General features: G+C 42.1%; 1 protein-coding gene across 4 annotated transcripts in view; it reads left to right on the top strand.

The window, feature by feature from the left end:
• RNF152 (ring finger protein 152) overlaps window positions 1-15,411 on the top strand; it is a 73,775-nt gene extending 58,364 nt beyond the window's left edge. For all 4 annotated transcript variants that reach the window (XM_012519715.4, XM_004478666.5, XM_012519717.4 and 1 more), the window contains one exon: window positions 7,425-15,411. In XM_012519715.4, the coding sequence (XP_012375169.1) occupies window positions 7,574-8,185 (612 nt within the window). In that variant the 5' untranslated portion in view covers window positions 7,425-7,573 and the 3' untranslated portion in view covers window positions 8,186-15,411. The remainder of the gene's footprint in view (window positions 1-7,424) is intronic.
• The last annotated feature ends 8,199 nt before the right edge of the window (window positions 15,412-23,610 follow it).

Raw genomic sequence — 23,610 nt, 5'->3', positions numbered from 1 at the left:
ACCAAGACTTAAATGAAATGGCTAAATAATGGTAAATAAATACATCTCTCATGCCTGTGGGTCAGTTCAACTTCAGCTGCTTGGTCAGTTGTGTGTTTGTAGCATCAGGATTGGCGTGGCCCTGCGGCAGCTCTGGCACAAGTCTGCCCTTGGCCCCCCTGGTGTGGGCAGATGGGGGTGCCATCGAGGCTGTGGCTGGGCCTCTTGGCTCTCAGTTGTCCCTGTGGCTGTGTGGCAAGTCCCTGCGTTGACCTTGGCATTCTAGCTGCCCTGCTGCTCTCCCTCTGTTCCACCCTGCCAGCTCTTCTGCCGAGGCCAGTCTGCTTCCAGCACTGCCACCTCACTCCCTTTCTCTGCACCCTTGGTCATTCAACACTTTTAAATGGCAGTTCCCCTTCTCTGGATTCTTTGCATCATCAAATACAGCAGTCTGTGATGCTCATGGGAGGAGAAATGGCCCAAGGATGAGAGCTTGGACCAATGGAATTCTCAACTGAGATTTGTCAAAGTCCTGGAATCACTGCTTTCTCCATTAAAACAAAGACCATAGTTACATCAGTTGGACTATAAATGTATCCAGCAGTTGTGCCCCGAAATGACTGCTCCAAGTCAGTGATCCATCTGTCGCCAGCCTGGCCATTCCCATTCTTGCTACTAATCAGGGTGTTTCCCCAAGATCCAACCTAAGTGGTTTTGCCAACTGAAATACCAAATTCAATGGAATTATAATGATTTTGTTTAATCCCATTTCAAATATGTATATTTTTTTGAAGAATTCAGTAAATGGCCTATTTCAGAAAGACATGCTGTTTTAAACAGAAGAAGAAAACACAGCACCTAATTTTCTGAGATTTTTCTCAAAGACAGCCATTAAATTTAAGACCCTGATAGAGACCATTAAATGGAACAATTCAGGGTCAACCAGATGTAATCCATATCGTATAACGCCACCATTTCACAGACAGGCTTCACAATTAATGTAGCCAGCGCAGTGTAAACAGGAGGATTCCTAAGAGTATAAGCAGAGTAAAACCATCTGGATTATTTATGACACTGACTTTTTTATTCTCAGGCTCATATGCCTGGATTTCTAAAAGCCACAGAAATGATAATCCAATGCTGGGCACTTTTGCTATTTTATAGCCCCCTAAATTCATGGGAAACACTTTACCATACTTTTCTATAAAGGTGCATACAATTATATTGTTTAGGAAGAGAAGAAATTTTATTTGCATAAATATATGGATGTTGAAATTACCCAAATCATCAGATATCCACCACCCCAAAACAGTAGTTGTGACACACATCATTAAATACTTTTGATGACTGACATTTCCCTCCAAATTACTCCTCCACCCATATACACAAAGCTCAATCTATCTTTAAAAATATTTTTTTTTATTGACTTTGTAATATTACATTAAAAATATATATGTGAGGTCCCATTCAACCCCACCCCCCCACCCCCTCTCTCCCCCCCCAACAACACTCGTTCCCATCATCATGATACATCCATTGGATTTGGTAAGTACATCTTTGGGCACCTCTGCACCTCATAGACAATGGTCCACATCATGGCCCATACTCTCCTCCATTCCATCCAGTGGGCCCTGTGAGGATTTACAATGTCCGGTGATTACCTCTGAAGCACCATCCAGGGCAGCTCCATGTCCCAAAGACGCCTCCACCTCTCATCTCTTCCTGCCTTTCCCCATACCCTTCGTCCACCATGTCCACTTTTCCCAATCCAATGCCACCTCTTCTATGTGGACATTGGATTGGTTGTGTCCATTGCACCTCTATGTCAAGAGGAGGCTCAGATTCCACATGGATGCTGGATGCAATCCTCCCATTTTCAGTTGTAATCACTCTAGGCTCCATGGTGTGGTGGTTGTCCTTCTTCAACTCCATCTTAGCTGAGTGTGGTAAGTCCAATAAATCAGATTGTAGGTGCTGGAGTCTGTTGAGGCTCAGGACCTGGCTATCACATTGTCAGTCCAGAGATTCAAATCCCCTAAATATATCTTAAACCCCAACATTAACTGCACCTCCAGCACATTAGCATGAAAGTCTTATGAAGGGATTAAAAATATTTTTAAACCAAGTCACGTGTTAGTGTCAAGTTCAATGACTGCTCAAGGCTTTTGGTTCAGAATACCTTTTGTCAGTATATTGTACAGACTATATTATTTATGAAACTAAGTATCATTTTTTTGAAGGTCGATTTGAAAATAAATTCTATCTTGTAACTCATAATTACTTAGAAAGTGCCTTCCCTTAGCCACTGTTTCTCTTTGTGTGGTCTGATTTTCCCTTTGATCTTTTTATGTTTTTTTCCAAATAAACTGTAATGGTATTAAAACTTGTTCCAATATAATTTAGTCTATCCTTGTTCTTCTGCGCTCTACCAAGTGCTTTCCATTTAAAACATTTTATTTGAGCATCACCTCTTGATCCTGTAAGGAAAAGGACACCAAACGTAAGTGTCACCAAAATGTGCTTCCATATACACTTGACAAGGAATTTTGAGTTTTCTAATCTCAGGGGACCTTGTTTCCTTTCCCTTGCTTCTGTAGTGGACTCACATCTTTTGTGTTGATGATGAAAGGGGGAAATGATTCATCATTAGCTTCAGTCCATAGCCTCATAATTTTTCTTCTGTTTACTTAACTAACCATCCTTACTAATCATGCTCCAGAAAATAAACTGGAATGCAGTACAACCTGGGTTAATAGCAAACAAATCCGTTTCTGAGCCAGAGAGCCTGCTGTCAAATGGCTCGAGTGGTAGAGCCTTGAATGCGGGAACTGTTTTCTCTGCCTGTTTTCAGCCTGGTAACGTGGTCTGGACCTCGCTTGGACAGGGTTGGAAATTGAGTAGTATAATCTAATTTTAAGGGAGCTTAACTCAAATTAATTGAACATTACTTGGAACATAAACTCATGAATAAAATTGCCATGTTGGCTTTGTTGAAAAATGGTGGTGTGACAGGTTTTGGGGTACGGCCAAGGAGAGAGCACGTGTCCTCCTCCCAAGCTGCTCTGTGGCCGTCCTGTGATTACCAAGAAGTGTCTCTGGGCTGGTGACACATGCACTCGCCAGGTGGGGAGGAGGGAGAGAACCACTCGAGCCCCTCCTGGGCCCTTCCATGGCATATGTACACGCTTATCCCCTGCTCCCCAAAACTCCGTCTTCCCCGTTGGGCAGGCTCAGGGCAGTTCAATGGCTTGCCCATGTGTCAGCTGGTTAGTGACAGCTAGGGTTGGAACCCAGGATTCTTTGAGGTCCCTATTCTTCCCTCTGTTAGGCTGCTTTCCCTGTTAGAAGGGAAGGTGAATAAATCGTTGGTGGTCACTGTTTTTCAGTATTGGTGTCCGGAAACATTTTTGTCCCTGACTGCATTTGCATTGAGGGGAGTTTTCCTGGATGCTGTTGTTCAGGAAAGCCCTCTACAGGAATCTGCTTTTTTACCAAGTTTGTTGTGTCCATCATAGTTCAAATAGTTCAAAGCAGTCAATCTCCCCACACATGCATGCATGTGCACATTCAGATCTCCCTGTGGCCTGGTCTCTCTCCATGGGCAGGCGTTTTTTTTTTTTTTTTCCTGAGGTTCTGGGGCTGGAGATTGAACCTGGGATTGAACCTGGGACTTCGTATGTGGGAAGCCAGTGCTCAACCACTGAGCCACATGGGCTCCCCTGAGTTGGTTTCTTTGCTTGCTTGCTGTTTGTTTTTGTTGTTAAGAGGTACCGGGTACTGAACTTTCCTCAACACGTCTGAACTCTCACTTCAGCCCTTCATGCCACCCTCTTAGTGCTGCCATCCATTATTCTATGGTTCTCTAACTTATAAAATATTTTTAAAAAGCATTTCTTGATTCTCTTCCCTCTAAGCTGCCATCCTACCCTTTACTTCACCCTACATCGAAGGGGGCTCTGTAATACTCACATTCTAGCATCCCTGGGTTCTCTGTCACGCCCTGACGCTCTGCTCCAGCGCTCACAAACACTAGTGACCTCCCAGGTACCAAACGCGAAAGTGTTCTCAGCGTTCCTTCTCCATCGCCTTGTTTATCCTTTGAAGCCGTCACCCTCGAACTCACCTGCCTGCTTGCTGGAATGCATCGCTGGAGCTCCTGCTCTTTCTGCCCCCATCAGCCTTCCTACTGGGTTTCGAGATGTGCTTCCTAAGAGTCACTCCTCTTTGTGTTCTCTCTTCGGCTGCTACCTCTTCTCAGTGGATGACACCTCTATCTATCACGGCCCGTCTCGACTTTTCCCTGCAGTAACAGCCCCACATGTTCAGCATCTTTTGGATTCTTAGTATCTTCCTGAATAATCTATCTTCCTAGCCCCTCAAATAGAATGTCACCTAAACAGAGCTCACTGTATTTCCCATTGTGGTCCCCGTTCCTGCCCTCGCAAGACTTCACTTTGACTTCTTCCCTCTGGTTACCTGATGATATACACAGCCCTGTCCTATTGGGCGTCCGTGAGAACTCTCAACAGTTTTTTCTCTCTCCATCCTGAGTGCTGCTATTTACCGCAGGTGCCTCTCACCTAATGGTATACTATAATAGCCTCCCAACAGGTACTTCCAGTCTGTCCTGATGAATATTCTCCTTTTCTTACCCTTTTTGGTGTTTTCCCATCACCTGCCATGAAACCTCAGATCTTCGGCCTGGCACTTGCTGCCCGTGTCAAACCAGAGTCAAGGCTAGAATACAGAAATATTTCTCTCTATTTGCTCACCTCTTTTCCTTTGCTCATGCTGTTTTCTTAACCTGAATATAACCTGGCTTCTGATTTTACGGGTCTAAATCCTGTCTAATCCAGATTTCCCCCTAAGATGTCTCTGATTCCTTCAGTTCTTTTATGGCATATGATACTTTGTACTCTATAATTATTTAAGTACGTCCAGCTCCCACCTCAAGGCTGGGACAGTGGCAAGATCTTAGTTCTTCAGGACAAGAATTAGTACCATAATACTTGACTATGGTAGATGTTTGAAAGTTTGAATGAATCAATGAATGAAAAATAAAATATATTCATTCTTCTTAGCCAGCTGTACATTGTTGAACTGTAGGATCTGGGTTAGATTCATCTTTATATTGTATGGTATCTAGCTTCGTGCCTGGTAGAAAGATGAGTCTTTCTTGAGTTAGTGGATAGATACATTTTTATTATGGCAAGAATTTTTCTGAATATTGTTACTAGATTTTACTTTTATTACTAAAATTAGTATAATTTAGTAGCTTTTAATATGGCTAAAATATTTTAAAATGTTCTTTTGATTGTAGCTGTTAATTTACCGGGTTTTTTTTTTTTGCCTTTAAATTGGCATATTTTTTTCTGCATTCTTGTTTTTTATTTTAACAAATCACCTATCATTTGGAGGGTGCATTCTTAATTTTACAAAGGAAGAAAGAAAGTTCACTCTTTAACAAAAATGTGGGGGAATATTTCTCTTCATTATTAGTTCCTACCTCTGGGTGTAGCATTTATTCTGTAGCAGTAGTTGAGTAAGTCTTTACAGAGTCATTGCGGCTCCATCCAGAGGCACATATAATTTGGATACTTTCAAAATGAAAAAGATATTGAAACATCACTGAAACTCTAAAAAGGTTTCCCTTCATTAAGTTGAACTTAAATTACTCTGCCTCCCGTTGATATGGGGAAGCAAACAGTATTATTTATTCCTCAAGGGATACCTGCTATCTTCTCTGACCTTTTGCTGAATAATACTTGATTATGATCCAGAAATCAGTAGTAGCTGCTTTTTTTCCCCTTTAAACTTCTTATTGCAATAATTATTATTGCAATAATATCAAACTTAGAGGATAGTTGCAAAAATAGTATAAAACTTCTACAGAGAACTCTACTCCCAAACCCAGATCCACCAATTTTAACACTTTGCCTTATTTGCCATATCTTTCTATCCATCCACCTACCCATCTACCCACCCATCCCCCTTTCATCTGTCTTCTGAACATTTGAGGATAGATTGTATACATCATGCTCCTTGAACACAAGAAGATTCCATGTACATTTGCTAAGAATACAGATATTCACTTATGTAATCACCTTAACTGCAGTTATCAAGTTGAAGACATTGAACATTGATATAAAGTTTATAGTCTATACTCCTTTTTTTTGTTTTCCAGATGTCCCAATTATATCCTTTTGAGGCTTTTCTCCTGCATTGTTAGGTCCTTTCCAGGAACATGTGTTGCATTTAATTTTCTTTATCTTTAGTTTTTCATTCTTTTTTTTTTTAATTGTGGAAACGTATATAACATACATTTCCATCTCAACCACTCCCAAGGATACCATTCAGGGAGATTAATCCTATCCACAGTGTTGTGCTACTCTCACCACCATCCATTACCAGAACTTTCTCATCACCCCAAACAGGTACCCTCTACCCATTACGCATTAACACTCTAATCCCCCTGCCCTCTCTCCCTGCATTCTTTCTGTCTCAATGAATTTACATGTTCTAGCTCTTTCATATAAGTGGAATCATACAGTATCTGTCCCTTTCTGTTTAAGTTATTTTCACTCAACGTGATGCCCTCAGGATTCATCCAGGCAGTAGCATATATCAGGACTTATTCCTTTTTAAGGCTGAGTAATAGGAGTATTTGTTTTTCCTTGGGTTACTTGGAATAAGCTTAAATAGTAGTAAAATTAAAAGAACTGCCTGAAAGGTAGTAATGACACCGTTGGTGCCTTTGTGACCCCTGATGTCTCTAGGTTCATTGCTGCTATTGGGTTTGCTTTGTGCTTTTGTTTTGTTTTTGATTTTGGCTTTTTAAAACCAGTTGTCAAGGATTACATTGTTCAAATGAGAAGAGGTACAATGGCTTTGTGTGCTGCTTTTGCAGCATCGTTTTAGTTACCCATGAGAGAGGAGCAGTCCTAACCCGTAGAACGTGAGCAAGCTAGTGATGCGAATCATTGGAATTTGTGAAGTTGCCTGAATCTGGCAGTTAATACTTGCAGGAGGGTAAGTGGAGGGAGGCAAAAAGGGTCAGTCAGAGGATCTAAGGAAAGACATGTACTTCTAAGAAAGGCTACGAATTTTGGGAACGAGTTTCTGCAGGGTGTTTTTGAATAGCCCCAGGTCTGGAAATGTACAAAACAGAAACACGACTCCCTCTTTATGAAACATGGGGGCTAATATACACCTTTGGAAGTATTCATTTCCTTAGAAATGAGCAAAGTATTTGCTATGATGAGCTGTCTGAGACAGCTTCCTTTTCCCTTCCGCTGGCCACTACTGAACACCTATGGTCCCATGAGTGGGAAAATCATGCGCTTTTGCCCTGGCGTCAAGACGTGAGCCGGGGTACAAATCGGCTCAATATGTTAAAATTTCAGCTTGTTCAAAATAATTCAGCTTGCGTTTTTCCTGTCCTTCAGAAATGAACACCGATGCGTATGCTGTGTACCTGTGAGCCTCGGGATCACAACCTGGTGCTGGAAAGACTCGAAGGCAAGCGGGGGGCCCCGGACTCTGCGAAGCTCCTCCCCCTTCACCTTGGCCTTGACCGCCCTGCTCCTCGGCCAGGATGGAGACGCTCTCCCAAGATTCCTTGTTGGAATGCCAGATCTGTTTCAATTATTACAGCCCCCGGCGAAGGCCCAAGTTGCTGGATTGCAAACACACCTGCTGCTCGGTGTGCCTCCAGCAGATGAGGACGAGCCAGAAGGACGTGCGGTGCCCCTGGTGCCGGGGCGTCACCAGGCTGCCCCCGGGCTTCTCAGTGTCGCAGCTCCCCGACGACCCCGCGGTCCTGGCCGTCATCGCCATCCCGCACGCGTCGGAGCACACCCCGGTCTTCATCAAACTTCCTAGCAACGGGTGCTACATGCTGCCCCTGCCCCTCTCCAAGGAGCGCACGCTGCTGCCCGGAGACCTGGGCTGCCGCCTGCTGCCCGGGGCGCAGCGGAAGGCCGTCACCGTGGTGACCGTGCCTGCCGAGCAGCAGCCTCTCCAGGGCGCCGCGCCCCCGGAGGCGGCGGCGGAGGAGCAGGACCGGCGAGGCGCGGTGAAGAGCGCCACCTGGTCGGGCGTGTGCACGGTCATCCTGGTGGCCTGCGTCCTCGTCTTCCTGCTGGGCATCGTTCTGCACAACATGTCCTGCATTTCTAAGCGCTTCACTGTGATCTCCTGCGGCTGAGGGGGGCGCAGCGCGGAAGAGTCTCGCGTGGGTGCCGACTTAGGGGTGAGCAGGTGTTGGTGATGGGACCGTCGTGAGAAGATGGGGAGGGGTACTGCTGGCCCTTGGGTGCCGAGCCCCGCGGTTGCCACTCGGTTGAACCCGGAGACAGACCTGAAGGGCACAATGGAAGGTCTGACTTGGCAAGACACCGGCTCATTGTTCCGAGGACTGAGGGCGACGGCTTTGAAGATGATTGCATGCCTCCTCATAATCATTTACTAGGCGGACTGTAATTTATGATTTGCAAAACCACGTTACAAGGTAGACCTATTCCCCTTAGACGTTAGGCTGTACAAGTGCATACAATGTGTTCTCTCAATGCGGTAGATTAAAACAGATGCTGTGTAGACAAGTAGAATTAAGCCCGAGACTCCATGGGCAAATGCAGTCAAGATAGGCAGTGCTGGTTTCCTTCCTTTTTGTTTTTATGAAATCCGATCCTCCTTGAGTTGCTAAGACTGTCTATACATTTTGAATTGCACCAAATGAGAATAAGGTAAACTGGACAGTGGTGTTCCGAAGGAAATATTTGAACAAGTGTTTCCAGCGTGTCGTGTTTTCTTGTGTACCTTTATTTTTCTTGTAATTAGAGCTCACGATGTGTTTATTAAACGGAAAGCCCACTGGGGAGCAATAAACTGAGTAAGAATAGGAATGCCTGATCCCACAGGAAACCTGTATGCCAGTTTTTCTCAAGCCATCTCACAAAATAAGAATTTAAAATGTAAATATTGTGTATTTGTGTGTGTGTGTGTATGTGTGTATGTTTAATTTGATTTACCTCAGGTTTTTAAGTTCAGCAAGAATGCTGGGAATAAGATTTCCCAGTGAGATATCATGTTCATGTCCACCTGCAACACTCTCCTGTGTATTTGAGCACTGTACTGGAAATAGAGGCAAAAATGGAGAGTAACAAGAGTGAATTTCTCCCAGTTTGTGGTATTGTGAATACTGTTAATTGGTGGCAAACCCTGGACATGCATTTTAATAGGCAGGCAACGATTGTTTTTCCAAAGATATTGTTCTAGAAGGTAAACCACTTAGAATTCCTGTTTCTTCTTATTGGTGTAAGCAAGAAAATCTCTTGTATTTCAAAATGTTTTTATTGAGAAAAGTGACAAGGTAAACTGGCAATTCGCCTTCCGTTTTAAATGGTCCAGTTCATCATAAATTCTCAAATATTCTTAAATGTAATGGTTTGTAGATGCTCATGAAGAAAGGTTCGCTAGAACTAAGTGATAAATTCCTGTCTTTGGGTGTGTGTGCATTCAGAAATAGCTTTGAGCTTTACAATTCTCATCTCATTTTTTAAATGGAATTCCTGAAGCAAGTGGTATGTGATAAGGATTCTGCTCATAAATGTATCTGTTTTTATGTTCAATTGAATCATTGAAAATGAGGGAGAAAGATAAGCAGTGGCTGGTTCCAAAAAGCAGAGCTAGAAAATAGCCCTGTAAGATTGAGATGTAATTTATTTATATTCAATCCGTTACTTTCAAGCAACAAAACAAAATGCACAATAGTGTAAGGGAATTAATGCGAGAAAACAATATATAGAGAGTACGAAGCTAACACTGGTTAACTGGCACAAGGACTCTATATGAAAATATGAACTTGGGTTTTTCAAGTCTTTCCAATTTGTCATAAGACCTTTAGGAAGTTCATTTGAAAGTGCAAACTAGAAATTAGGTTAAAATGCCAATTTACTGTATAAGCTATTGGATATTATACAACAAATAACCTAGGATTTATTTGGTATAAATAATTTAGGTATCATTAGCTGAATACTATCCTCTATTATGTAACATAATCTACTGTTGGGGTAGCATCAGTTTCTGAAATTCTCCCAGGCTGCTGTAATGCATGTCTGACCTAATTTCTGTTTCTCTTGGGGAAAAAAAAAGTGAAATGTTGCATTTAGAATGCTGCATTTCAAATGGACTTTACCCTTTCAATTTTAAGCCATGCCATCTTCCAATTAATTTTGTGAGTGATCTCTACATACATTTATGTACAGTATGAAATGACCCACCCTGTAGTGTAGTATGTGGTAGTGTTCTACTTGTTAAGTAGGTTATATATAGACACTAATGTGTGAGATGATACAGTCCCTGTGTTTCTTAGTCAAAGCCCTAGAATAAAAATGGCCTCGTAATTTTATATTAAAAGCAATCCCATGCTAGACCTGCAATTAAGCAGTGCACTATTAATCGGCTCTATGATAGATTCTTGACCTTTCATTTAAGTTAACGATAACCAAAATCAGAATTTTTTAATGCAAGTCTTATTGAAGTAAGAAACATCTCTTACACTGTTGAAATGGATTCTGCCTGCTGTTATTTGTGCATCTGCTTATTAGGACAAGCTTTTCTCCTGTGAGTGAGCGTGCCTAACGTCTCAGCCCACCAGATAGAGAGCATCAAAGCATCATTAAGCCTATAAAAATTCTATTTGGCATCCCACTGCTCAGGCCTCTTCTGGCATTCACCAACTTACCCATTAACAACCCATCTACCCAACATGACAAAAGTCCAGTAACACCATTGGCCAGAATCCGTAGTTGGGCATCACTGAGATATCACAACGGAAAAGACTAAAAGCACACAAAGTGAGGGCTGAAAGCAACCTCTGGCACAGGCTTCACGTTGTCGATGAGCTAATGGAGGCCCACATAGGTTCGCAGCAGCTTTCAATGTCCTACAGCAAGAGGGAGTCGAGAACTTGGCAGTGCCGAGTCCGCTTGCCGCTTGCCTCTTCTCTGGGGCCTGTTACCTCTACTGGTCTGATCCTCTTCAGGATGGGTGACTATCCTTTACTAACTCAACTATTGCTTTAATTTTTTTTTTTCACAGTTATATATTCACTTTAGTTAGCATCTACCTCTCTGGGAAACAGTAGGGTTGATTTAGGGATGGGTATAGACATTTAAGGAAAATAGTCACACTATGTGATCTGGATTTTTAAAATGGCAAAACACTGATCCCTACCACCCCTTATATGTAAAAGCTCATGAATGTTTAAATAACAAACTAGGATAAGCATGAATTTTCATCATTAATGATCTTGCCATCAGTGGGAGAATGCTTAAAATGGAACGCCAGAGCCAAGTCCTCCGTCAAAAAAAGCATTGTCGTTGGAAAATTGTTGTATGATGACCTGGGGCATAAATTGTGATGAAAAGGCAAATCAGTTCTCAGTTCCAATCAGTTCTTTATGCTAAGAAAGCTCTAAGGTATTTTTTAAAAATATAATGAAGTTTAATCTTCTGCATGGCTTAAAGAGCATGTCCCTTAAAGGTTAACTCCAGTACTGGTGCAGCACGTGGGACCTTATAGATCAGCACTGTTTGATAGGACTTTCTATGATGATGGAAATGGTTCTGTAGCCTGTGCTGTCCAGTGCCCTAGCCACTAGCCACATTGGCTGTTGAGCAATTGAACTGGGGTTAGGGTGACTGAGGAACTGGGATTTTAAATTTAATTTTAAGTCATTGAAATTGTAATAGCCCCTTGTGGCTAATGGCTACCATTTGAACAGCCTGGTTCTGGGTAGGTGTGCCTCGGGATCTTGGCTTAAGCTGTTAATAGCCTAACAATGTGAGACAAAGGAGAGGGCTTGTCTAGTAACATGCAGAGGAGGAAAGAATTTTCCTTTCTGGGCTTAAAAAGATCTCAAGTCTGACAGTAATAACTCATTGATTGCCCTTTGAAATTATTACTTAGATACTTTTGGGCCAAGAAATGATCAGTGAAGCTTAAGGAGTGCTTTATTAAGCCCCTTTTCTGGGATCATTAGTTGCATGTGAATCTCATGGCCAAAAATAGCAATTAGACAGTGGTTGTAAAACGTTTGATTTGCAAGCTGTGCATGACCTGTACTATGAAATTGTGTTGGATCTTGTGGCCAAAAAGTATATGTCACACGGGAACAAAAGCCAAATGAAATCACTCCTCACTTCCAACGACTTACCCAAACTTCGTGCACTACATTAGTAAGATGCGAAATATATGATTAAGCATGTTTTGCAGTGTTCATAGGTAAGAGTTTTTTTTGTTTGCCCTTGATGTCTGCCAGCATGTCATTATGTTGGTGTAGGCATAGATGAGCATCATTTTTCAGATGCCAGTATAAAAAACAGGTACTATTTTTAGAGTGAGATTTGACATTGTCTTAGACTTGTTTGGTTTTTATTTTAGCTATCACTGAAGGAATTGAAGATTGGAAGCCTTGCACAAAGGCACTTTTTTAAAACAGTAAAAAATATTGCCAATGGAGTTTAAAGAGTTGGGGGTGATTAAAACTACTAGAATTTCTTTTTAAGTGAGTAAAGAGAAGAAAACTTACTTTGAGATATTTTTATAACAAGATCAGACACTTTCTGATAGTATTTATTTCAGTCTAATTTTTATTTGAAAGGAAGAGTTCCTGTCTGTTTATTTGAAAATATGCTATGTAGACATTGATGACTCTACTTTTCATTCTCTACTAAGTGTAATGTAAACTCTTTTCTTCAAATAAAGAAAATTGAGTTCGTTTTTTTTTTCCCCCCTGGAATTTGTCAGTGGACAAGACTGTTCTTTTAACTTTAAAAATAATATTTTAATTTTTGCAAAAAGTGCTGCTTTTTCTTTAAATTTAAGAGGAAGTTAGATGTCCAAAAATTACTGGTATAAGAGGAGTGATACAGAAAAGACTTAAATTTCTGTCTTGTCTTAGAAAAATGCTGTCAACCAGTCAGCATTTTATTCCTCACAAGAAATGTCATCAGTCAGTTTTGTCATCATTGACCCAGATGAAGAAGCTGCTCCTTGGCGTTTCCGTCATTCTCAGTGAAACGTCACCCACAAGGTAATCCTTACCAAAACAAATTCAAAAGAAGAACGAAATAGCCAGGATGACTCGGTAACTGTTTTGGAAGTGGTAGTCTAGTTAAAAAGCCATGATCTGTTGCTGAATTTTGTTAAAACCTCAAACACTTCTAAAAAAAAAAAAATAAGTGGAAATTCAAGCCATTGAATTTTTTTTCCTGGCACTGTTGATTCACAATGTATATATGCATGTGATTTAGCTAATAAGTAATTGGAGTAAAAAATGTTAGTCATGTCTACCAGTTTGTGGGTTACACAGTGTTGAATTTAGATGTTCATGTATGCAGCTCATAACATGTAAGAAATTATGTCGAACCAACTACCTTTGCAAGTGTCTAAGACTTGTGACCTTTCAAATGGAGGAAGGTGTGGGTTCTGCTGTATATATTTTATTGGAAAGTCATTGATCATGGAAGAACATAATTGGGGCATTTAATTTCTGTCTTCCAATGACCTATTTTTTATTTATTTTTATTTTTTTGACTCTGCTCCAGCAGTCAAGAGTAGACCACCGTGATTTCTGGAAGTGTGGCTCCAAGTTTTCTGCACAAGTCTCCTTGCTCAGTTGGGCCAGTGATTTTTTTTTTTTTTTCCAGGACTCACTGCCTAGGGAATCCCACTAGATGTAAATCATGTATAATGTAGTGGTGCTTGAAAACACTCATCTTTTTAGCTGGACTTTATTTTTCTAATGTAAGGTTTTTTATACGAATCATATGACATTTTAGGGGACAATCACTTGATAATGCTTGGAGCAGAGTACTGACAGGCCTCTTGAAGTCTGCATTTTCTTTGTGTTTGAGGGGGTGCTCTCCTGTGGTCCCTGTTCTTCTCGAACATTGCTCTAAATTCGTCACAATGAGATGTAGATGTGGCAATGTGGAAATCTGTAACCTTCCTAGGGTGTGAGTTATTGGGTTATTCTAACAAGGAGCACTCGGTTTTTAATTTATTTGCTTTTAGAGAATCCAGGAATAGATAGCTGGGTATGTGGTGGAGAGGACCATAGGCTCTAAGAGGAAGGAAAGAGAGGAGTCAAATGCCCCTGGAAGGGGAGCAGGTTGGTATATTGTGTGTATTGAAACAGTGGGAGAGCATTGTAGCTGGTATCGTCTATACTTCAGAAAGCTCCTGGTAGGCCTTTCCTGGATGAGACAACCCAACGACAGAATAGATTCTCCGGAAGAGGTGGCGAAATGAATTTCAGTGCCTCTCAGTGGGTGGGCTGGTAAGCCCAGTATCAAAATACTTGAATAAAGGGAGGAAAATCTGTAACAGGCTTAGAGCTACAAAACAAAATATTCAGGAGCTGAACGAAGGTCAGTCATGGAAGAACCCAGCTAAAGAAGGAAGCACAGAAAAACTAGAAATGGTCCAGCACACAGTCTGTCATTCCAGGATGAAGTAACAAACGCTTGGACCTCTTACAAGTTCAGAAGGCTTAAGTTGAAGACCTAGAGAATGGGCGCTCAGCTGAAGAGCGGGTCCAGGGAGGCTCCATTTTTCCTATCCTATGCCATTGTCTTTTCCTAGGCGGTCAGCACTGCAGCCAATTTCAGAGGCTGCTAGAGTCCATTGCCAAGATCAGTACAGCTCTGTACCAACTCCAGCACCCTCTGACCGGTGGACCTGTCCTGACTCGAGTATAGGACTGCTGCTGGGATGACTCACTGAAAAGCAGTTTCGTCTCTATTCTGGTTGTTTTCCATTTATCATCTTTTTTTATTCCACCACTTGTTCATCTTTGCCTCACTGGATAGATGCAAATAGGGAGGTTGGTTTCAGCTTGGGCAGTTAAAACTCCCACCATAAGCTGTGCCACCGCTGCACAGGCTCTTCCCGTTCCTTCCACCCCGCTGGGGGGTTCCTCAGTCCTCTTGATAACAAATGCTCCAGGCCAGTGGCTGAATTAATGCTGCTCAGAGGCAAACTCAAGTACTTCATGTGTGTCATTTACAATTACGTGCATTATTTATTTTAGGAGCTTTTCTTTTTTAAAGGGCCAGGTGGCCCTACAGATAAATGAGCTGCTGGGCTGCGTAGAAAATGTCCAAATATTGCCAAGTACTGACTTTGTAAAGGGGTTATCAAGCTGCTGTTTATAAATCTGAATGTCTGAAAAGCATTCTTGCTTGCTTTCTCTGTTCTAGATGGTGTCTTAGCAAGTCCTGAGTTTTTCCAATGAACCCAATTTTAATATATGGTATTTTTGTATGCCAAACTGGTGTCTTGTCCTTTGTATATGTGGTAATGTTGATTTTATGACTACTGTTAAAACACATTTGCTATGATTAAAATTCATAAAATGATTTCAAATAGACTCACGTGTTGAGACTTTTTCCCCCCACCCCCACTCTACGAAGACAGAACGGTTGGTTGAGAATTTCATCATCAGTTACACCCAGGATTTTAATAGATTTGGATAATAAACAATGAACTGCTGAGCCAAGGGTTTTAAGTGGAGGTGACTTTCAAGTGGCTTCTCCAAGAAGCTGAAAAGTGCATTTCTAATGAGTGAGCATAATCGTGATTCTCTAAATTGGGTTTTCGTGGCCTCTGAAGGCCCTCCCTCTGCTCGCCACAGCCTAGACAGGCTGCTGCAGGCCCCAGGTGGAGCCCCCCCGGTGTGCCGTGTGTCCAGAGAGGCCGGAGACCTGCTCTCCTCACTGAGTCAGTAAGGGTGTCCTTCAATAAGCACCTTCATCAATGGGATGGGGCATTTGGGAAAGCCTTTTAGAAAATTCACCTCGACTTTCAATAACTCTTGATCACATCCACCAAGTTCGGTTTGGTGGGTGGCCTAATTCTAGGTAAGGGGTCATCCAGGGATCTGATACGCCTGCGTGCAATGCTGCAATGAACAAGCTCTTGCTCTCTCTGGGAAATTAGTTTTAAAAGTGGGAGATCACTGTGGTTCAATACCCATTTCTTGTAGCAACAAAGCAAGCTTTATTAGGGAATTTGGATTTTTGAAAGTGAACATTTTTTTAGCTTATTTTTAAATTTCTGGCATGAATTTCCCTTGAAAAGTGTGTGTGGGCGGAGGGGTGGCTCAGGAGTCCCTCACTGTTAAGCTGCTTGTTGGTGCTTGAGCTTTTCTATCAGCTAGAGATGGATCCACTGGAAGCCGGTGGAAAGGCAGGGAAAGGCTTCTGGCCCTAGTTCCTCCAGGCCAGCAGGATCTGTGTACACTCGGACGGTGGGGCTAAGAAGAGGGGCTTATGGGGGGCCCACAAGTGCATCTTGCCCAGGGATGTCCACACTGGCTTCCTCTGCAGTTGACACTCTTCCTGGGTGCAGAGCTGGCAGGAGAGGCCCTCTGAGGGCCCAGGATCCTTGCCATTCCGGTTCTTCCCTGCAGAAGGGCTGGAGTGTGAGGTGCTGAATGTCAAGGGGGGACTGCAGGAGGGTGCCAGAAGGGCGAGTGCCACCCTCGCCCTCAACCCTTCCATACACATACTCCTTCAAGTACTTGGCCTAATCTTCTGAAGTGAAAGCCTGTTTTTATCTGCCACTGCATTGTTTTTCTTAATACTTTGGTTTCCAGTGCTAATTCTTGGAAGAGAAACCCATCTTTAGTGTACTCGATGGAGCACTAGGCTGATGGGGGGAAGTCAGGGATCCTAGAATTAGACCAAGTCTCTGCCTTTCTTTTTATAGGTTTGAAAACTTGCACATTTCTATTTGACCCAGAAAAAGGATACAGCCGTAATTGGCTTGAGCCTCTCTCATTCCCCAAACCTGCTCCCTGTATTGCTTGTTGACACTGTAGCTCTTGGTTGGTGATTATTTGTTGAGCAAGAGTGAATGCATAGATGTGTGTGCATGCATGCACAAGTATGTACATGTATATGTATATGTGCTCACATGTAGGTGGTGTACATATAGATATACTTTATGGACACAGGGTGAAGATCTTTAGAGAAAGATCAGAGTAGAGAAAACTACTCTGCTTTCACTACAAAGAAAAGATTATTTAGGTAGAATCATGAGGAAAATTAGGAAGAAGAAGGCTCCTCTTCAATCGTTTCTTCCTTCAGAATTCCACTAATCACTGGATACCAGGAGATGCTGAGAGGAGTAAGGTGGAAATGACCTCTGTCCCCATGGACCTCACAGTCTAGAAAGAAAGGCAGGCGTTAATAAACCATTTTAAATCCCCTGCAGACGTGCTGGTTGTTTGAATACACATAACATGGAAGAGGTTGGGCTGATCTGGTAGGTTCAAGGTAGGGGGTATGGTCAGAAAAGGCTTTCTGGAGGATGTGGCTTCTAGGATAGGATCTGAAGGATGAGTTGGGGTTTGTAAGTGCCATTTGTGGAAACCTTCCAGGTGGGGGAATAGGAGAGGAGGGAGGCATAGCACCTTTTATCGAGCCGGAGCGCTTTTCTCATTAGGCTCCAGGCCATTCGGCCATTCGTACATTGCCTTGTGCCACGTCATGTTGCAACTGATATTTCAGTATTACTCTCTAATTCCCAAGAATATCCTCAAAGGAGATTTTACAAAAGCATAGCTATGGGGTCTATTTCACCAGTAGACATTTTCATAAGATATCACTGGGTAAAACTGGCTCCAACAATGGACATTTTGCTTCATTGTCTGGCATAATACGTAGGTATTTTCTTTTGCCTATGCGAGTGCAGAAGAAAAGAACATGTGAAACTTTGTTCCAATACTTGTGTTATTAGTTTCTGAGTCAAACATATTCAGATCCAGCACTGCTGATATAGACTACAGATAAACTTCTCTCTAAGGTATAGCCTTGAGAAGAGCATTTCCCAAGCTATATTTTGAAATATTAGTAGGTTTTGTATGAAAAAATATTTTGTGGTTAAAGAAATTATGAAAACATTCAGCTAAACAGTTTTTTTAAAAAAATACAGAACTTTTTAGAGCCTTTAATACATTAAAGGGCCTTGCAAATCTCTACCGGGGGCATATAATATGTATAACTCTCAACCGTCATATTGCATTTATCTGTGTTGAAGTGATAACCAAAAACTGCAAACAACAGACAAAACAATAAAAAAGCAATTGCAAAAAAAAAAAACAACCCATATATTAAGTAATTATTAGTTATGTAGTGAGATTAAGCCATTAGCTCATATGTTTGCTTTCTTACTTTAAAATGAAAACATGCAAATTTTAAAACATTGTATTACACATAAACTAAATGATTAGAGTTACCTTGATGGTATGTTGTAAGCAGTTTACGTGGTAAAATTTCATGCACTTGACACATTAACAATGAAATGTTCTCCCACAAGCACATTATGGGGGAAATATGTACACATCTACTTTAGAGATAAGGGTATGGATGACTCATACTTGAATGCAGTGCATGCATATCAAAGTCTAGTTTTGGAAAATTATAGTCTAAAATTCATAAATATTCATTACTACATACTCTGTGATTAAAAACAACCCACAACAAACTAAATGGGTAATGATGAGCAAAACTAACAATAATTGGCTATTAAGAAGCAAGAAGAGCAGCAATTTAAAAACATGATCAATTCAAAGCTCTACTGATGATAAATAACAGTGTCCTTCCCCCAAATTGCAGGAATTTCAACTATCTGCATATGCACATATTAGTAATGTGCCTTGCAATGTTAGTAAAATAGTGAACTAGTAAAATACAGAATTGGAATTATTGGTAAACTATAAGAAGCACTGATTTTAGTTAAAAGACCAAACTTAGCAAATATAACTCATATAGGCAGCTGTTAATGAGTTGATCTCATTTAGGCTTTCAAGAAAAAGTTTTGGGATTGGCAGAAAACCCATTTGAAGACCCTGTTCAGCCTCCTGGAAGCAGAGAGCCAAACTTTGAGAACCACCGTCTGCCTGGAGGGTTGGGCAAACAAACAAAAGGAACTTGTGAACATATGCAAAACAAATAAAAAAATAAAGCCTTTTTCCATTTCATAGAGCCTCATTTTAATAGAAATGTAAGTTTCATGGATTAAAATCAGTAGCTATAATATTTACTTTCAAATATAAGTCAATATATAGACGATAGAAGAACTAGTAAAAAAATTTTCCATCAGTTTTTATATACTTTAAACACTTGAGCTTCCACTGCGCAGTGGCTAAATTTCCCATTAAATTACCCCCTCCCCCTGAGTTAGGACGGTCACACCATGGCCAATATCACACTTTGTTTGGTTTAAACAACAGAAATATATTGTCTCACAGTTTTATAGGCTCCAAAATCAAGGACTGGACAGGCCATGCTTTCTCCCAGAATCTCCAGCCATCTGGGCCATGGCTTGCTGCAGGCGTGGGGCTGTGTGGCTTGCATCCTTGCCTCTGTGACATGGCAATATCTCTCTCCTGTGTCAGCTCTGCCGTTCTCCACTGACCTCTGGCTTCTGTTCCATGTCCGATTTCCTTTGCTTACAAAGACTCCAGGCATAAAGATTAAGGCCCATCCTGGGGCAATTTGGCCTCAGCTAAATAGAATCTTTAAAGACCCGATTCATAAGTGAGTGAATTACTTAACTAAAAGTAACATCTTCAAAGGTCCTGCTTGCATGTGGGGGACATGAGTTGATCCCTAACACGCTGCCTTCCCAGTTTTATGTCAGTCAACCAAGAATGGTCCAGGTCTTCTTTCACACTATTTTCCCTCATCCCTCACCTTTCTGAAAGCTGAATTCCAGTTCAGTATAAAATGTTGGAGCTTTCCTTAGTTTCAGCTCAGCTTCTCCAGCCTTTTCCAAAGAAGATATCTGAGGGTTTTCATTTTTATGGAGACCTGTATTAGCCTCAGAGCGACTTCAGTTTTTATCATTCTGGAAAATGGTATTTTTCTTAAAGAAAAAAGGATAGAGTGGGGAAGGGGCTGTGGCTCGATCAGTTGGGCTCCCGTCTACCATATGGGAGGCCCTGGGTTCACGTCCCAGGGCCTCCTTGTGAAGGCGGGCTTGCCAGCACGCCACGGAGTGCTGCCTGGCCCACAAGCGCCGCGGAGAGCCAACTCAGCAAGGTGATGCAACAAAAAGGGAGACAAGTAAAAACACAGAAGAGCGCGCAGTGAATGGACACAGAGAACAGACAACAAGCAAGCCGCAAGGGGTGGGAATAAATAAAAATACATACAGACACACAGAAGAACGCACAGCAAATGGACACAGAGCAGACAGCAAGCAAGCCCAAGGGGGGAGGGGAATAAATAAATAAATAATTAAAAATACAGACACAGAAGAATGCACAGAAAGCTAATGGACATAGCAGACAACATGCAAAGAACTGCGGGGAGGGATAAAAAAATAAATAAAAAAGGATAGACTGGCTCTGCAAATTTTGAGAAAGAGCCAAATTAGTGAATGTGAGCTTCAAAAGGCAAGTTTTCCTATAAGAGAGTTTGAACCAGGTGCAGAAGAGAGCACGTCGCTCTTCCCCTGATAAAACTGGGATCTGTCTGTGCTTTGCACGCACCACCGCTTCCCCGGCGCCTAGTAGAGTAATTGATGCTCAATAACTATTTGCTGAGTGAATGAGCATATGAGTCATCTTGTCTGCTGAGAGAATTTAGTAGCAGGACGCTTGGGCTGCGCTGACAGTTTTGGAATACACAGGGTGGTTGGAACACTCTTTGCAGATCTCATCACTTTCTGCACTTAGAGTCTCGCTATGGCTGTGGGGAATGGTTCGCGTTCTCCCTCCTGCCCATCATCCCCCTTTTAATGAGCTGCTCCTGTTCAGCTGTCCTGCAGGAGCGCCATCTCCTTTGCCTCCACATGCTCCTGCTCAAAGCTGACTGGACTGGCAACTGCGCGTGTTAATCAGACTTAATTAATGTCCTCGACACCGACCCTCTCACTTCTGATCCCCTGGAGATGCTGTGCATTTCCCCCATGGTCCATTGATCTGAAGGCCTTCTCACACTCCGTTTTGTTGTATAAATAAGGGGTCTATGGTGGAGCATTAAGGAGGGAGTCACTCTCCCAGAAGGCTTCACTTGCCTCGCCCTAGTACTGGCTTGCGGGGTGGGGGGAAAGGGAGGGGAAGATGTGTGTTGGTGTGAGTGTGTGAGTGTAGGTGTGTGCTAGTCGTGCCTGTGACTGGACGAAGGTAAGATCCAGATACGCATCGCCAATGTCCCCACAGTTGGCTAGGCAGCCTTCCATATGTGCAGGGTGCTCAGGAAATACTGCATGCCATGGTACTGGCTAATCCCGATGACAAGAGGACTCCTTGTCTTCCCAGTGAGGAGATCGGAAAAAGAAAAATGCAATTTAGGCCAACTCGAATATATAAACCTTTATAGTGGCTGGTGTCACATGTCTACTTTAAATATGATTTACTTTAATTGCACAACACATTTTAAGTCATATGTTATTTTTCTCTAGTGGTCTCTCTATGAAAGAGCAAAACAATTCTATCAAGTGATGTGGGTAACTATCTAAAACTTGCAGTTTTCTCCTGTTAAAATGGGCATGACAGTAGTACCTGATTTGTATGGGTTTAGAAGGTAAGATCCAGATACGCATCGCCAATGTCCCCACAGTTGGCTAGGCAGCCTTCCATATGTGCAGGGTGCTCAGGAAATACTGCATGCCATGGTACTGGCTAATCCCGATGACAAGAGGACTCCTTGTCTTCCCAGTGAGGAGATCGGAAAAAGAAAAATGCAATTTAGGCCAACTCGAATATATAAACCTTTATAGTGGCTGGTGTCACATGTCTACTTTAAATATGATTTACTTTAATTGCACAACACATTTTAAGTCATATGTTATTTTTCTCTAGTGGTCTCTCTATGAAAGAGCAAAACAATTCTATCAAGTGATGTGGGTAACTATCTAAAACTTGCAGTTTTCTCCTGTTAAAATGGGCATGACAGTAGTACCTGATTTGTATGGGTTTATGAGGATTAGAGGAGCTAATACATAAAAGTGCACTTAGGAGAGTGCCTGCTATATTTTTTTGTGAGCTCTCATCAAAGGATCACTGTGTGTGTGTGTGTGTGTGTGTTTCCAGCCCTTATATCTAATCCAAGCAGAATTTTGTTGTTCAAAATCAATGAATTAAGGGTAATTCCTCTTTGCTGAGGAATAATTTTTTGAGGTGAAAACCTTTTCTTTGGACATATACAGTATTTGTTAAGTAAACTCCAGTTTTGTAAAGATCTGTATTCAAATCTCAATGGAGGATTCTAGAGATAAAAGATTAATTGAGGTTTTGGGAAAAGGAAGTTGGGCGGCAAAGCTTCAAAAATAAAAATGACCAACTTTCTGTGCAAATATGACTTCCTTTGTTTCTTGAATTTGTATGCCTTTTGAGTGAGGCTTTTTCTTCTCCTGCTTTAACTCAAGCAAAAAGTGTGGTTCTTATTTCATTACAGTCTTGTCGCCACTCTGCTCTTCAAGATGGAGTGACTTAAGATATGTCTAATTCGACTGGATTTATATGAGAAGCTCAGGAATTAATTTATTTGTTCCATTTATTTTTACAACACGCCTATTACCAGGGATTCTGGGCACTGATAAATAATCTACTTTGGAATAGCAAACAAGCCCTGGTGATAGATGGATAGTAAGCAAACAGCCTGAAACATTAGTCAAAAGGACTCTTCCCTTCTAGAAATGCTTGGTTAAGCAGATTGGCCTAGCAGTTTTCTTCTATCTTGACATTTAAGGTTCACATCACTTGCCTTTTATCTGATATACACAACAAAAAGAGAAGTGTTCATATGTCACTGGGTAGGCGTAGAATAGTCAGAGAGGAGCCGTATGCAGGACAGTGAGCAGGGACCCTGGACGTGAGGGGTACCCCACCATCCACCATCCGTTCTGCAAAGGCCTGGGCTCTTTCCCTTGGAGGTCTCTTTATTTTTGTAAAGATTTTATTTATTTATTTCTCTCCCCCTACCCCCCCCCCCCCGTACCCCCTCTCCCCATCCCCAGTGTCTGCTCTCTTGTGTCCATTCAGTGGGTGTTCTTTTGTGTCCGCTTGCGTTCTCAGTGGCACTGGGAGTCTGTGTCTCTTTTTGTTGCATCATCTTGCTGCATAAGGACTCCATGAATGCAGCGCCACTCCTGGGCAGGCTGTGCTTTTTTCACATGGGGTGGCTCTCCTTGCAGGGCACACTCCTTGCATGTGGGGCTCCCCTATGCAGGCGACACCCCTGTGTGCCATGGCACTCCTTGTGCGCATCAGCACTGCACATGGACCAGCTCACCACATGGGCCAGGAGGCCCTGGGTTTGAACCCTGAACCTCCCATATGGTAGGCGGAAGCTCTATCAGTTGAGCCATATCTGCTTCCCAGAGGTCTCTTTATTTTGTGATTCACATAGAGGAAGGGTCTGAGACTGATGATTTTATGTGTCCTCCAAACCACTCTACTAGTTTCAACATGGATTTAAAGAGAAAAAAACAAAAGATGCTAGTCCCCATTCAGGGAAGATCAAGCAGGAACAAAACAGAGGAAACAAATCACAAGATCATATGAAGAGTCCTGCTCAGAAGAAAAGCACTAACATCAAAACCATCGAAAGA

The sequence above is a fragment of the Dasypus novemcinctus genome, chromosome 16 (assembly GCF_030445035.2).
Source record: "Dasypus novemcinctus isolate mDasNov1 chromosome 16, mDasNov1.1.hap2, whole genome shotgun sequence".
Taxonomy (NCBI): domain Eukaryota; kingdom Metazoa; phylum Chordata; class Mammalia; order Cingulata; family Dasypodidae; genus Dasypus; species Dasypus novemcinctus.
Note: the sequence above shows the minus strand (reverse complement) of the source record. Positions and strands in the feature narration are given on the sequence as shown.